The sequence below is a fragment of the Phyllostomus hastatus genome, unplaced genomic scaffold (assembly GCF_019186645.2).
Source record: "Phyllostomus hastatus isolate PE091 unplaced genomic scaffold, TTU_PhHast_1.1 phas_contig_148, whole genome shotgun sequence".
Classification (NCBI taxonomy): Eukaryota; Metazoa; Chordata; class Mammalia; order Chiroptera; family Phyllostomidae; genus Phyllostomus; species Phyllostomus hastatus.
In genome coordinates this window covers 5,890,845-5,905,024 of record NW_025333607.1, presented here as the reverse complement: position 1 = coordinate 5,905,024, position 14,180 = coordinate 5,890,845, and the positions used below count along the sequence as shown (strand labels likewise).

Here is a 14,180-nt window from a genome sequence, read left to right as displayed (position 1 = left end):
TTGCAGCTGCAGTTGGAATGGCTACGTGGTCAAGTTTCTGATAATCCACTGTCATCTTCCAAGATCCATCTGTTTTCTGCACGGGCCACACCGGCAAGCGGAGGCGGATGTGCTGGGGAATCACCACCCCGCATCCTTCAAGTCCTCGAGGGCGGCACTGACCTCTCTCTTCAGTCCCCCTTGCATCACAGTGATGCTTTCTCTTAATGCTTTTCCCAGGTGGTGACAGGTGTAGTGGCCTCCACTTGTCTTCCCCGCCATGATAGCTCTCATTCCACAGGTCGGGGGACCGTGGTGGGGATCCCACCAGTGGCTGAGTGTGTCTGTCCAACTCTGCCTTCTGGAACTGGGAAATACCCACAGGATGCGTGCAGGGGCCCACAGCAAAATGGATCTGAGTTAAAACTCCATCAATCACCTGACCTCCATAAGCCCCTGCTCTGGCTGGGGGACCACAGTGATGTTTCGAGTCTCCTGGAATCAGCGTTGCTTCAGGGCCCGTGTCCAGTAATTCCCGAAAGTCTGACTATTTCCTTTTCTCCAATGTGCAGTCACCCTGGCGAAAGGCCACATGCCCCTCCGGAAGAAAGGTTAACGGTGTAAATTTTGGGCAGTGTCCTTCCTCGAGTGGACCAACTTCTTCATTCAAAGAATTCTTGGTCTGTAAACTGACTTAAGGCTGGATATTGATTACAGAGCGGGGTCTCTCTGTGTTGGTAATTCAAGTTGGGCTTTAGTTCACGCGTCCTAAAACGTTTCTGCCTACACAGATCGAGGGCGAATCTAGTAGACTCTCCATCTACTTGACTTCCAGGAACACCCGTGTGCCATCGGCATAGGTCTGCACACTCACCATTCTGACTGCTGCCTGACTCTGCCGTCCATGACAGTCCATTACGGAAACCAGCCCACCTTGCATTCGGCCATTCATCCCTGCCGTTTGGCTGCTGGCACCCTGGGCGCCCAGGATCCCCAGTGCATTTAAGGACCCAGTTCAGTGGCCACGGTTCCCACTGTAATTGCCGACCGACAGGGGAGAGTGAGAAGGAGCGAAGGACGCAGGGCTGCAGAGTTATTTCTCAGGGTCGCGATGATTGGCGTGTGCTGTGGGTGCCCCTGGAGTGGGCACAAAGGCCTGACATGGTAAACCCACCCCAACATTCCGGCCCCCGCCACGCCTCCGACGCTTCCTGCGCAGCACACCGCGTCCGTCTGGCGTTCCCACTCCGCCTGGTGTCCGTCAGCTCTGCTCCGTGTTCCAGTAAACCAACCCAACGCCGTTAGGAGCGCTTTCTCACCCACGGCACCGAATCCAGACCTCGGCTTGGCGGACAACACCACTGAATGCAGCCTGGTCGGTCCTCCTGTTCCTCCCACGTCACTCACACCCATGCTCATACGGACCTCTACGCACACCTGTGGTTTTCACTCGTGAGGTGCTCACCTTTTGAAGGACCCTGGGCCTCCTCCAGTTCCAGGGAGATTCTTCCCACTCCTCCATTCCCACGGTCCCTCTAACCCCGCTGGAACTTGTGCTGGTTGTGTGCCAGGCCTCTGGCTCATGGCACACTCTACTGTATGTTGCTAGTTTTACATGCGCCTGTTTCTCAGGCGCAACGTGCGGTTGCTCCAGTAGCCTCCTTGCACGCACCAAAGAGGAGGGGTGAAGCTGAGTCAGCAGCCTAGGGGCTGGGCACGGACCACAGCCTGCATCCCAGGACTGCCGGCCGCTCAACGTCGGGAGGGGGCTCTGGGACTCGCCGGCGTTGCCAGAAGGTGCAGAAAGTTGGGTTTCTATTTCGCTTTGGAAATGCACCCACCCATCTCTTTCCCAGTGCTGGCTGCCTTCTCTCTAATTTCTCCCATCCGTCTAAACGAGTGCCTCTCCTCCCCTCCGTCTCTTCCATCCACCCTTCGGTTACTTCCCTCACCACACATCTGGGTGGCGCCCTGGCAGACCCACCCGGAAGGCCTCTGAGTCTCCTTCCCTAAACGCCGGTTCCCACCACGCCTCCCCTCTTGTATTGTGCAGAGATGGGCCAGAGTGAAAAAGCAAACTTTCAGAGGGCCGGGGAAGGCTGTGGGCCCGCCGGCCCCGCCCCTGCCGCGCGCGCGAGTGGGTGCGCGCGCTTGTATGTGCGTGTGCGCGCGCGCGCCTCCGTGTGTGTGTGTGTGTGTGTGTGTGTGTGAGTGCGCGAGGGGCCGAGGCTGGAGAGGAAGCCGCCCGCCCAGCTGGGGAGCCGGAAGGAGCCCGCCCTGTCCCCCAGCCCCCTCCCCACTTCCCGTCCCGCTCCGCGACCGCTCCCCCCAGCGCGGGCCTCGGGCGCCTGGAGCCGCGCACCTCCGCACAGCTGGAGGAGCCGGCGAGGCGCATGCCGGGCGGGGGTCCCCCGGGCGCTCCGGCCGGTGGCGGCGGGGACCAGCGCGCAGGTAGGAGCGCTGTCAGTGTGGCGCGGCGGGGTGGAGGTCCAGGCTGGGAGTGCGCGCTCCGCCGCTGGACACAGTGTAGGTCTGGGCTGCGGCGCTATTAACTGCTCCGGTTCAGTGCACCCTCCCGAGGCGAGGAAACTGAGGCAGGACCCTTGGCGCTCCGGGTTGGGAGGGAGAGGAGTCGGTTGTCGCACGGCCAGCCCACGCCTAGCCCGGCGGGTCTCTCCCCGAGGACCGTGTGAGACTCAGGCGAGCTGCGGTTTTCGAAAACAGCCGGCGTCCGACCCGCCCCCTCGGCGGTCCGGGGCGTGCCGCGGTTTGGGTCGATGCCGAGCCACCCGGAGGACCGGGGACGGCCGCCTCGCTTTAGTCCGGTCACGGATCCGGGTGTGGGATGAGGAAGGTGGTGCCGGCACCTCCCCAAAGGGCTGCTCTGAAAACAATTTCGTGTCACACTTCCGACTTGGCAACAGTGACGCCCACCGCCGGGCGCGGGAGAGACAGAGCCCGGGTCACACTGTTGACCCTCCGTGTTGACAGTGAGGCCATTAAGTGGTGGTTGACTTTCAGCAATGACAGAAGGTCGCCTACCATGTATCTCACTCTGAAAACACATGCAAAGGGATCTGACTTTCGGCAGGGAATGCGATTTGGAGCGAGGGAGCGCGGGAGCGCTGCCTGGTGCCCTTGCCCGGGAGCCTGAGACACACCCCTTGCTTGACATCTGCGAACCTCCGAGCCTCCGAGCCTCCGTGTCCTCAGATGGGCAAGAGGACGCGGGTAGCCTGGCCTCCCCGTCTCGCATTGCGTGTGGAAGCTCTTTGCAGAATGAGCGGTCACTTGTACAAATGCGGTAGTGCAGGACTCCCAGGACTGGGGTTTGGGGACAGTCTGCCTGCCTCTCAGTCCTGGGCTTGGTCGTGCCTCAGTTTGGGGGACAGTGGTAGTTCCTACCTCATAGGGTGGTTCTGGGGTTTAAATGTGCAGGGGGAGGTCCAGCTCCTCGCCCAGCGCGGGAGACAGACAGTGGGGCTCTGAATAACCCGAGATGCTATTTTTACCGAGCAGAACCTGAATAGTTTGGAGTGATGTGGAAATAACTAGCTTGATTTGATTCAAGTATGACAAGCGGAGTGTTTTAAAAGAAATGTGATCGTTACCTGCAGGCACGGCACAGGGATGTTTTTGAGGTTGGGTTCAGAATCTGTGCCACAGAGCAGAACAGGCCTGGATCTGCCTCCTGAGCTCTGTGACCTGGAGCCTCAGTTTCCTCGCCGATTGACAAAAAAAGATAATAGAAAAATAGGGCCGTAATGATGGCTGCTGGGGCCGTCAGAGCCGCCCGAGGATCCCGTGCGGTGAAAGACATGGAGGCACCGTGAGAAGATGAGTTGCCGTGCAGATACCAGACATGGTGCTGCCTGGAGGGAATGCGTATTTTTTTTCTCGTGAGTTTGCTTTCATGGGGATGCAGGGGACGGGTCCCTGGGTGGTTCCAGCCCAGCAGGGGACTGCCGGTTCCTGTCTTCCTGGGAGAGCTTCCGGAGCTCCTTCTGTTTCTCAGAGCTGCTGCCCCTGCTGCCAGCGGCCGCTTTGGGTCCACTGCTGACCGACTGCTCCTTCAAAGAGAATTTCCTCTTTTTCTTGGGGACACTGCTGTTTCCGGCCTCTTCAGGGTCACTGACTGGTTCCTCTTTGGGGGAAGAGTTCTTCCTCTTGGGAAGACTTTCACTGCCGGTTGTCTCCTCAAGATCACTACTAACCAGCTCCTCCTTGGAAACTAGGTTCTTTCTCTTGGGATGAGATGGACATAGTGGGTCTTGCATTCCCTTCTCCTGAGGAGCCCCCTGGGGCTTGGGCTTTTCTTGTTTTCGGGTCTTTCACGTGGCTTCCCACACTCCTCAGGCGTATGACTGCTGTTTTCTGAAGATACAAGGGCGGGAGCCTCTAGCTGTGTCTTCTCCTTCAAGTGTTTTCTCTCCTGTTTCTCCAGCTTCTGAGTGATCAGTCAGTCTCTGCAGCCACTTCCTCTGCCTGAGCTGGGCTGCCATTGCCACCTCCCGACTGTTTGGTGGAATCTCTCCAGGCTCATGGAAGGAGAGCCGCTCCTCCACTTGTTCTTGAAGCTTCTCCCCACAGTCACTTGCAGAGCGGCACTCAGTTCGTGAGGCAGTGCCGCATTCGTTTGCCAGGAATCGGGGATGCAGCCTTTGTTCCTGGCAGCTGCTTGGCCAGTGAAGGTGGAGAGGAAAATGAGTCCGTGTTGTGGGGTGTTACCCCTTGTCTTCCGGGCTCTGGAAACTTGGTCCCTTTGCTGGGTGCTGGGGATCGCTCAGGCTCCAGGACTGGCCGCCGGAGGGAACATTTAACGTTGGTAGTTTTTTTGTGAGTTTACAAAGTGCCACCCACTGCCTTGGGAATTCCTGTGATGACATTCCCCCGAACCTTTGTGAGGTGGGGATTTACAGGAAAATCTTCCTTTTCCCTGTACAAAGCTGAGATTCGGGCTTACCTGTTTCTTTCCCGAGTTCAAGGGTAGAGCCAGGGTCTGAACTCTGGTGTGGGCGCCTCTCACAGGTGTGTTCTCAAACCCCAGCCAAACAGAAGTATGGACACTAGGCATGCTTCGGAGCAGATGTTAGCTTGTACATTTGGTAACAATGTACCCTGCATATTTCTATTATGGGTGTTAAAATAAGAGTGAATTGTTAGCCCTGGCAAAAGAGGCTTTGAAAGAATCTGAATTTCGTTCATCCCTACTCTAAAATCCCAATTTAAACATTTTCCTTGCAAAAATCAACAGTGAGATTTGGCAGAGAAAACATACTGAAACTTGAGAGAAGGTATTGCAAGAACCCACTGCAAATCTCAGAGTAAACGGAATCTCAGTTACAATAATTTTTGATTTTAATGCTTACATTTTCCAGATTCCTTGGGATGGCACAAGAGGTGTCAGCTGGGATTGAGGCTTTTGGTGACACTAGTCCCTTGCAGGCCTGGGCCCCAGGACATCGTTGTGGGGACTCCTCTTACCTGAGGTGCTTACCTGAGCTGTCCCCAGAGGAGAATGGACCCTCAGAGGAAGTCGGTGCAGAGTGAACACCAGGTCTCCGTGCTGCAGAAACCATTCCTAATTCGATTGTTCCCTGAATGAAGTTTCTCTTATTCCGTTTTCCTTTTCCAAAAGCAATGCGTGCTCACTACAGGAAGCACAGGAAACTACAAACAAGACAAAGAACATTAGAAACCACTGTAACCCCCCTCTCCAATGCAGACAAATAGCTTGGTTGATCTGTTTTTGCAGTCGATTTCTGTGCTGTGTTCACCCACTTATATCTGTTTCAAAAATGGGATGCAAACTATTATTGTTTTCGTTAAATGACCAAAATAATACTTGCTCGATGGTCAAACGTCAAGACGTTGATTTAGAGAAAAAGAATTTAGCAAAAATTCTAATGTCCATTAAAAACATTTCCTTTTTAAAACAAATCTTAAAGTTTTAATTGGAGGAGGATTTGAGGGTCAGTTGTTGGCGTTTGCATTTTATTGTGGTTTTGGTCAAAGAAGGGCCTTCAGAGCAAAGAGCGGCTACAAGGGTGATGTTTAAATAATAGGCCTAAAGACCAGCACAAAACAGAGTTTCTGAGTATAAAAATAGGTAACATTTTAGATTAGGGTCACTGGAGCAGACTGAGAAGCATTCATTTTGATAATGATTTTTAGGAATTCGGTTTACATGCTGGGTGCTCGTGCAAAATAAGCGAGAGAGCTCTGCCTCCAGAGACGCCCTCGGTGGCCACCCTCAGCACGGGGACCGTCCCCTCTGGTGCAGCCTGGGTCACCAGGCCAGCCACTGTTAAGCCAGCAACAAGTAAGACTTTTTAGCTTTGGGAGTCTTCCTGTGGTTGGTTCTTGACTTTAATGACTTGGTGGTAGAAGTTCCTTTATGAATGTCTTCGGTACCACACTCATGCTGTTTTTTAAACACCTGCCACAGACACCTGGACCGTCCTGAATCCATTTTTTTCCTTTTGAAACCAGGGTTTCCCAGTTCCTTATTTGAGTAGAGACTTTGCAGTCAGCTTTTATTTTTTCGCACCAAGTGGACGTGGGAAGGAGGACTGTGTCTGACCTTTGAATGAAATGACTGACGTTGGCTTTGGAAGTGGTCAGGAGCCCACACGGGGTGCTCAGCTGCTGACGTGACCACTGGCTTTGTGTCTGCCTCCTTGACCCTGCCCTGCGTTCTTGTGGCCGCTTGTGTCCGGCCACGGCTCAGAAATAGGTGGTGGAGATAGCGGGCTTCCACTTATCTTTTTAGTCGCTGGTTGTGTGTTATAAACAGAATCGCAGAACTTACTGCTGGATGAAGCTTCAGTAGATCCACAAGTTCACTGGGCAGCGGAGGTATCAAGTGCGTCGACCGAAGGCAGCTGCTGAGAACTGTATGTGGGTATACCTCGCTTTATGGTGCTTTACGTTATTGTTCTTCAGTGGTGTGGCACTTTTACAAGCTGAAGGCAAGACCCTCCACCAGCAGAACGGTTAAGACCTGCTTTATTGCGGTGGTCTGGAGGCGAACCTGCAATGCCTCCTAGGTCTGGGTGTATTTGGTTAATAGAATGGTAGGTGTAGGGGCAGGAGACGAGTCTCGGATGAAGTAATTGAAATGAATAGCCTGGGATTGTCTTTCCCATGCCGACTTCAGGTACGTTTCCCCGCTGTGTTGCCTTGCGCCCGTGCTGAATATATGTGGGCAAACACGTCCAACCCCAGCATTGGGTAGGACTTTTTCCCCTTTATCTGCAGGTGGGTTTGAACTCTCAAGGAGATGCGCTGAAGATGGTAAACTTGAGGTGCTGGGTGGCAGTCTCTGAGGGTGCATTGTGTCCTCAGCAGGAGATGACAGCAGAGATCACGGAACCCGGCCTGCTGATTTTACAGGTGTGAAGAGTGAGGGCTGTAGCCGCAGACTGAGTATCAGAAACTGAGTCCTCTTCCCTTACTTGCACCTGCTTCACTCTGTAGTTCTGCATAATTCATCTGTTTAGGAAACGTTAAGTGAATTTAACTCAATGTATTTCGAGCCATCAGGATTCTTAAGAACTTAAAACCTCAAGCAGTTGCCTTTGTCATTCAGCCAATTGATCTCTGAGAATCTGTTTGTTTGGTTAGCCACCATTCACTCATTCAGCATTGACAGAGTGCCTGCCTGGCCCAGGATTAGAATTGGAGCCGCATGCTGGTAGTTCTCAATTTTTGACTCAGAGGCAGACTTGCTGAAAATGAAAGTTGTCCACCAGTCGAATAGGCCTCCGTGAAAAGCAGTGAGCTTTTAGCCATCGGAAACATTTAAGTTTAGGTGTCGGGCGATTCTGTCAGGAGCGTGGTCGGGGAGTCTGCATGTGGGAACCCCCCTCCCCACCGGTTTAGGATTCTGTGATGTTTGTCCTGGCAGATTGGGATGGTCCAGGATTTGAGCTACTGTGTAAATTCCCTGTCCCCTGCTCATTGGGGTTTCCTATTATGGCTCCTCCCCCGACCTGGGCGGCTGTATTTCAGGAGGTTTAGACAGCACCCTGCAGTCAGCTGCCGGAATGCAGCAGGTGCTACAGCTCCCCAGGGCTGCACACATCTAGGACTGATATTAATCATTAACGTGATGGTGTTCACCTGGGCAAACAGATTGACCAGGAACAGAGACATGCATGTGGCAGGTGGCCCTGCACGGAGACCGATCGCGTTCACAGGTTGAAAGGTGACATGCCAAGGTCGGTGAGTGAACTGTGTTCTGAATGTGAAGTCTGAGTTTAAAGTTAGTTTTGAGACGTGCACACCAATCCGGCTTCCCTTTTCATATCTCTTCATTTGTGAGTGGGTTGATAAGATGATTCGGCATAATTGTTAGGTGTTATTTTTGACATAGGACAACATGCATTTTGCATTTACAAATGAAAGCATTCCTCATCTTGCTCAAATACTGATCAGAAAGGTGGGCTGTTTCAGAGTGGTCAAATAAGAAAAAAAGCAAATATAGAAATAGGTTGGGATTTTCTGTTTTCTAACACACTGGAGACTTAGAGTTATGACAGCTCTTCTGTGTGGTTGCAAACCCTCTGATAAAAAAGTGTGTCCTTTAACGCGATTTTTAAAATTGAGCTATAATTGACAATGCCGTTGTATCAGATTTGGGTGTTCAACATAATCATTTGTATTTGAATATATTGTGAAATGATCGCCACAGGTCTAGTCACCATATGTCACCTTACACGGTGACAAAAGTTTTCTTTTCTTCGGGTGAGAACTTGTAAGATCTGCTCAGTGCGTCCTTCCTCTTTCTCTAAGAGCTTTTCGTGACAGCCACAGGCCTGATGCAGTGAGGCGGGAGACAGCTCTCCCTGGGCAGGTGATAATCTGCTTTCAATGCAAACAGTAGGTTTGGGGGCCTTAAGTTACCTTGACTCTTACTAACCTTTTGTTTCTCTTTGGTTCTAGAATTCTCTTCTGGAGACATTACACTTATCCACGCACTCATTCCTTTCTATTTATTCCTTTGTTCAAGAACGTTTTTTAGCACCTGCTGCATGCATGGCTCTGGTGCACACAGCAGGGTATTGAAAGAGGTATTAGATCATCCTCAAGGACCATGCAGCCTCAAGGGAAGACCCAGCGAAGGCTGGTGTCCTTCCAGGTGGTTTAAATCGGTCCTGAGATGGGAGTGTGCATCCTACAGCCCGTGGGCCACATGCAGCCCAGGATGGCTGTGAATGTGGCCCAATGCAAACCCGCAAATGTACTTAAAACATCATGAGATTTTTTTGTGATGACATGTCACAATGTATGTAACGTGTGGCCCAAGACCACTCTTCTCCTTCCAGTGTGGCCCAGAGACGCCGAAGGTTAGACGCCCCTGCTAGAGCTTAGCGGCCACTCTTAGGATGTTTCCCCAGAAGGTGTTGCAGGCTTTCCCGTGTCTCTCCAGGCCTGACGCCTGACTGCCAGTGTTTCTCCGCTCAGCAGCCCTGCAGCTGGGCCTGCAGGCTGGCTGCCAGGGTCCTGTTCCCGAAGCTCGGATCTGATGAGGTCATCAGTGCTCTGTGCAAGGACTCGTCGTCCTGCAAGCAAGTTCGTAGCCTTCCTTTCCAGGCCTTCCTTTCCAGGCCTTCCATAAACTGGCCCCTAAATCCCGAAAATGGACTTGATCTTTTATCATGAGCATTGTTTTTTCCGCCAAGAAGAGGTGGGATCTATCTTCTTTGCCCCATCTCTACGCATCAGCATGTCATCCGGCATTTCAGATCTGGCCAGGAAGATTTCCCAGCATCCCCTGGCCCCTGCAACTCTCTGCTCTCTCCTCTCTTCCTGTTCGAGTTTGTAACCTGCTTTTCCTCCTGTGTGAGCTCCTTCGGCTCAGGGAAGCCGTCTTCTGACCCCTCATCTGTGTCGTAGGCTCATGGTGTACCCTACTGTCACCAAACTCAACTGAACACTTTCTTATAGTTCTGACTGAGAAATCCAGTGGGTAGATTAACCACATCTGTTATTTTTATGTCTTTTGAAACCAACCAAAAAGTTCTAGAAGTTCATTTCAGTTCAGATGTTCACTGAGACGCTCAACCTGTGTTGCTAGGTACCATGGTAGCTCTTTAAAATAAAAAAAAAGATGTAGAATGTTATCCACACCCTCTAGAAGCCTGTAGTTCAGTGGCGAAAGAGAGTTAATTCTTATGACGTTTCGGGATGTTGACATTGGCATACACCAAAATCATTCATGAGCAACTAGCACCTCACAGACGCTCAGTGATAATTTTAGTTGGTGAATGGGTGGATAGGTGGAAGAAGAAAGAAGGAATTCTGTAATTTATAGTTTATCGGTTGCGGTGTTTGCTCCTGGGTATAAGAATTTTGAAGATACTTCACTCCAGTGTGGATTCCCACACTTGTACATAAAACGTGCTGCTGTTCATCTGGGAAGAGCGAGTCTACTTCTCTATCTGCACACACTCAGACTAACTTCCTGGCTGCGTGGTGCCGTTGCTTAACTTCTCCAATACTCTCTTCTCAGGCAGCTCCGGGGTGCCGGACACACGCCTCCCAGGCCGGGGGCGGGGCCTGCAGCTGCCCGGGGCTGAGCCGCCCCCACGGCCTCCTCCGCTGCACAAGCCAGCGCATGGGCCTCGGGACGAGTTCTGAACGGTTTCCCAGCCGTGCAGCTTTTTTTTTTTGGGTCTTTCTTTACTTGACTTAAATAGTGATTTGAATAAAAAAAATGGATAAATTATATCATTTTAGGGCAATGGTTATATTTTCTTGACTTTATGATTTGGGATTATCTAAGAACATTCACTCAAATGTTTATTGTATGAAAATGCATTTGAAACCTCTTAAAAACAGTGCAAGGTGATCTATGAGAAAAGGTCATCAGAATACCTCTGTTCTTTCCATTTGCTGACCCAGAGTAGGGCTCAGTGGAAAAAAACGAGATGCCCCAAGGGGTTACTTAGGCTGATCTTGGGATTAATTTATATTGACACTGCTTTTAAATTTTTATTCTGCTTTTCAATGAGCAAAAAGATCCTTTTTAAAAAAAGTATTTTATTTATTTGTTTTTAGAGAGAGGGGAGTGGGGAGAGAAAGAGGAGAGAAGCATCAATGTGTGGTTGCCTCTCTTGTGCCCCCTACTGGGGACCTGGCCCACAACCCAGGCATATGCCCTGACTGGGAATGGAACCAGTGACCCTTTGGTTCACAGGCCAGCACTCATTCCACTGAGCCACACCAGTCAGGGCCAAAAAGATGTTTTTTAAAATGAAAAACAATATCCAGCCAGGAATGGTGTGGCTCAGTTGGTTGGGTGTCGTCTCACAAAGCAAAGCATTGCTGGTATGATTCTCGGTCAGGGCATGTGCCTGGGTTTCGGGTTCAATCCCTCGTCCGGGTGAGTCTGAAAGGCAACTTATCAACATTTCTCTCTTGCATCCATGTTTATCTCCTTCTCTTTCTCCCTCCCTTCCTCTCTGTCTAAAAATAAAAAAAAAATTAAAAAAATAAGAAAAATATCCTATCCAAATTAGGAGAGTGCCTTTCCCAGCAAAATGAATAATTATTAATCATTACAGAGCCAGGGAAGGGGTGAATCAACCTGAAATTCAGAGGAGGGAAACACACTCTTTTGGATGTGCCTTTGCATTAGTTGGCGTTGAATTTCTGGAAGGCAGGACTTGTCTTGTTTATCTCCTCATCATTTGTGTTAGGCCCATTGAAAGAATAAAGACTCATCGAATTGCATTGGTTTAGGATTACCTGTAATGTGGCCACGTGGCATGCGGGAGAATGGCTGCCCACCCACTGGTGGCTGCTGAAATGCCTCGTGGAGCCGGGAGGGTGGGCCACTTGTCTTAACCTTGCTTCTGCAGACAAGCAGTGCTGTTTACATAGACTGTGTGTTCAAGGTCAACCTTAGTGTCAGAAACTTCTAAAGGAATGGCCGTTCACACATTTCAGAAGGGGAGAATGTCAGCTGGCCATGCCTGAGCACGTGGTCATGATTTTGACTCGGAGTGGCTTCAGAGGACACTGTCACCAGCAGCTCGCACATCCTGTCATTCATGACGTCATCTCTTACGCAATGCGATGCGAGCGCCTGAAGCCCCAGACAGGTGCTTCTGAAGGCAGCACTGATACAGTGCAAAGGCAAACTTCACTGAAATCGTGATCAAAGTACTTTGCATTATCTGTCATTGTTGTGGAGTAGTGATGGCTAGCCACGACTGGCCGAGTGGCCGGATGGGTAGGACACTGGGCTGGGGGTCATGACGCTGGGCCGGTCGTCTGACCTCTGTGGATCTCAGCGTCCTTCCTCGTGGAAACAGGGATGCTCACGTCAGCCCTTGATGTAGACTTGTGGGGAATTGTCTAATACAAGCATTTCCGTAAGAGCTCCTCCGCAGCTGTACTATTTATGTGTAAAGAGTTGCTTGCATTATAAATGTGGTGATATCGTCTCTAACATCAGTTCTGCCTGTAAGCTCAGTTTGATGGATAGCTTGTCCTGCACACCCTAATCGGGGCCCCGGTCCCCTGTCTGAATCAGCCTAGTGTCGCTGCAGCCAGTAGATGCTGCCTCTGCCATTTGCCTCTGTGCACAGGAGGTCGTGCCACCGTATGAGTTCGGTCAGGTCGGATGTTGAGGGAGGGCTTGGGTTTGGGAATCACACGGGATGTGCCATGAACTTGTACTTCATCGACCTGTTGAAGTTGGTCTGCTCCTTTTCCTTCCCCCGCCCCTCTTCTCCTCCTCCCCCATGTCTGGGTCTCAGCCTCATTCCTGCTGCATGTTCTCTGCCGTGTCTGAGATGGGCCGTTCTGTCGCCAAGACCAGCACTGCACGAGGGTCGAGTGGGATGCAGGCAGTGTCTCAGGGGAGATGGGAACAAGACCTTGTGGAGGGTGCACTGCTCAGGCCAGCTTCGGCTCGCTTCCGGAGCGGGAGTGCCGCCTGGCCCCTCTACAAGGCAGCCTCGGCGTCTGTCTGCTCCGGGGGTCTGGGGACGCCCGGCTCAGGCCCCCAGAGTGTGCCACCAGGCCTCCCTGATTTGTGACCGTTGATCTGACAAGGGCTTTGCGGAGTCCTCTGGGAGGGTTTTGATCCTTCCCTTGCACCAGTGCTTTGATGCCACATTTTGCAGCCTGAAGGCAAATGCTGCCCTCCCCTGCATGCTTCCTGGGCCCCGGAGGTGCTTCTCATCTTGGGGGGGGGGGGCATGTTGACATTGATGGGCCTGTAGGGGAAGGGCTGGCACCATCGAGGTGCCATCTGAAGTGCCCTCACCGTCAAGGGGAGTGGTTGCTTTGGCACAGGTGGTGCTGTCTCGGGCTCTGAGTGTCCTGGTGCCACCTGAGCTGAGAAGGCCCGATGTGGGTGACGGGCACCACATGGGTCAGGGGGTGCGCAGCTTGCCTAAAAGAATATGTGGGTTGGCTGTGAGGGGAACTCTGCTTCTAGACCCAGTCAGTCTTTGCCTCTTCAAGCTGTGATTTAATCTTGGTTTTGTCCTCATAAAATTGCCATCTGTGTGAAAGGTAAGGTTGCTGGCCTTCTCCATGAGGACACGGTTTGGATTTGGTGTCTTGGACTCTGAGAGTTGACCTCTCCTCCTGCAGAAAATAATTCAGTGCTCCTGTTGGTATCAGTTCACACCTGAAGGGGGCACTCTAACCTCAGGAGGAGCTCTGCTCAAGCAGCAGCAGCAGCCAGCCTGCTGTCACTGCTCAGCATGGAGGTTCACCCACTCCCTCGGCTTCTCCGGTGTTTTGTCTCCAGCAAGAAAATAGTCACCGTTCCCAGTGACTTAATGAACTTCTATAAAAATGAAGCAACCAGAGTGCACAGTGGGACCAAGGGGACCTGGCTGCTCCCTTTCCCACCTAGCCTCACGGCTCCCTGTAAGTTTCCGGAGCTGTCCCCCAGCGGTTTTCACGGAGGGAGAACTTCTGTGAGGCCGGGGACTTGGCAGGCCAGCTGGCTAATCCTCTGGGTGTTCTTTGGACATTGTCTGCAGTGAGTGTGGGAGTCAGAAGCCCTTCTGTGCAAAGAGAATGCCCGCTTGTTCCCTGGAACCCCGGAGGAGCCAGAGTCAAAGGGGCTTTTTGTTTCGCCCGCAGAAGCCTCCCAGGAAACCCCGGCCTCGGGTGTGCCTGTGCAGCCTCATTGTCCCATCGGATCTGGCCGTGCTCGGGCCTCCGTGGAG

At 52.0% G+C, this 14,180-nt stretch overlaps 1 protein-coding gene across 5 annotated transcripts in view; it reads left to right on the top strand.

Moving 5' to 3' along the window:
* Nucleotides 1-2,086: 2,086 nt before the first annotated feature.
* Nucleotides 2,087-14,180, top strand: part of DISC1 (DISC1 scaffold protein) — a 262,910-nt gene continuing 250,816 nt past the window's right edge. For 2 of the 5 annotated variants that reach the window (XM_045817210.1, XM_045817218.1), the window contains exon 1: nucleotides 2,087-2,430. In XM_045817210.1, coding sequence (XP_045673166.1) covers nucleotides 2,373-2,430 — 58 coding nt within the window. In that variant the 5' untranslated portion in view covers nucleotides 2,087-2,372. Of the gene's footprint in view, nucleotides 2,431-8,092; nucleotides 8,202-14,180 lie in introns of those variants that run through there. The other 3 variants (XM_045817203.1, XM_045817186.1, XM_045817193.1) reach the window with 2 other exon arrangements.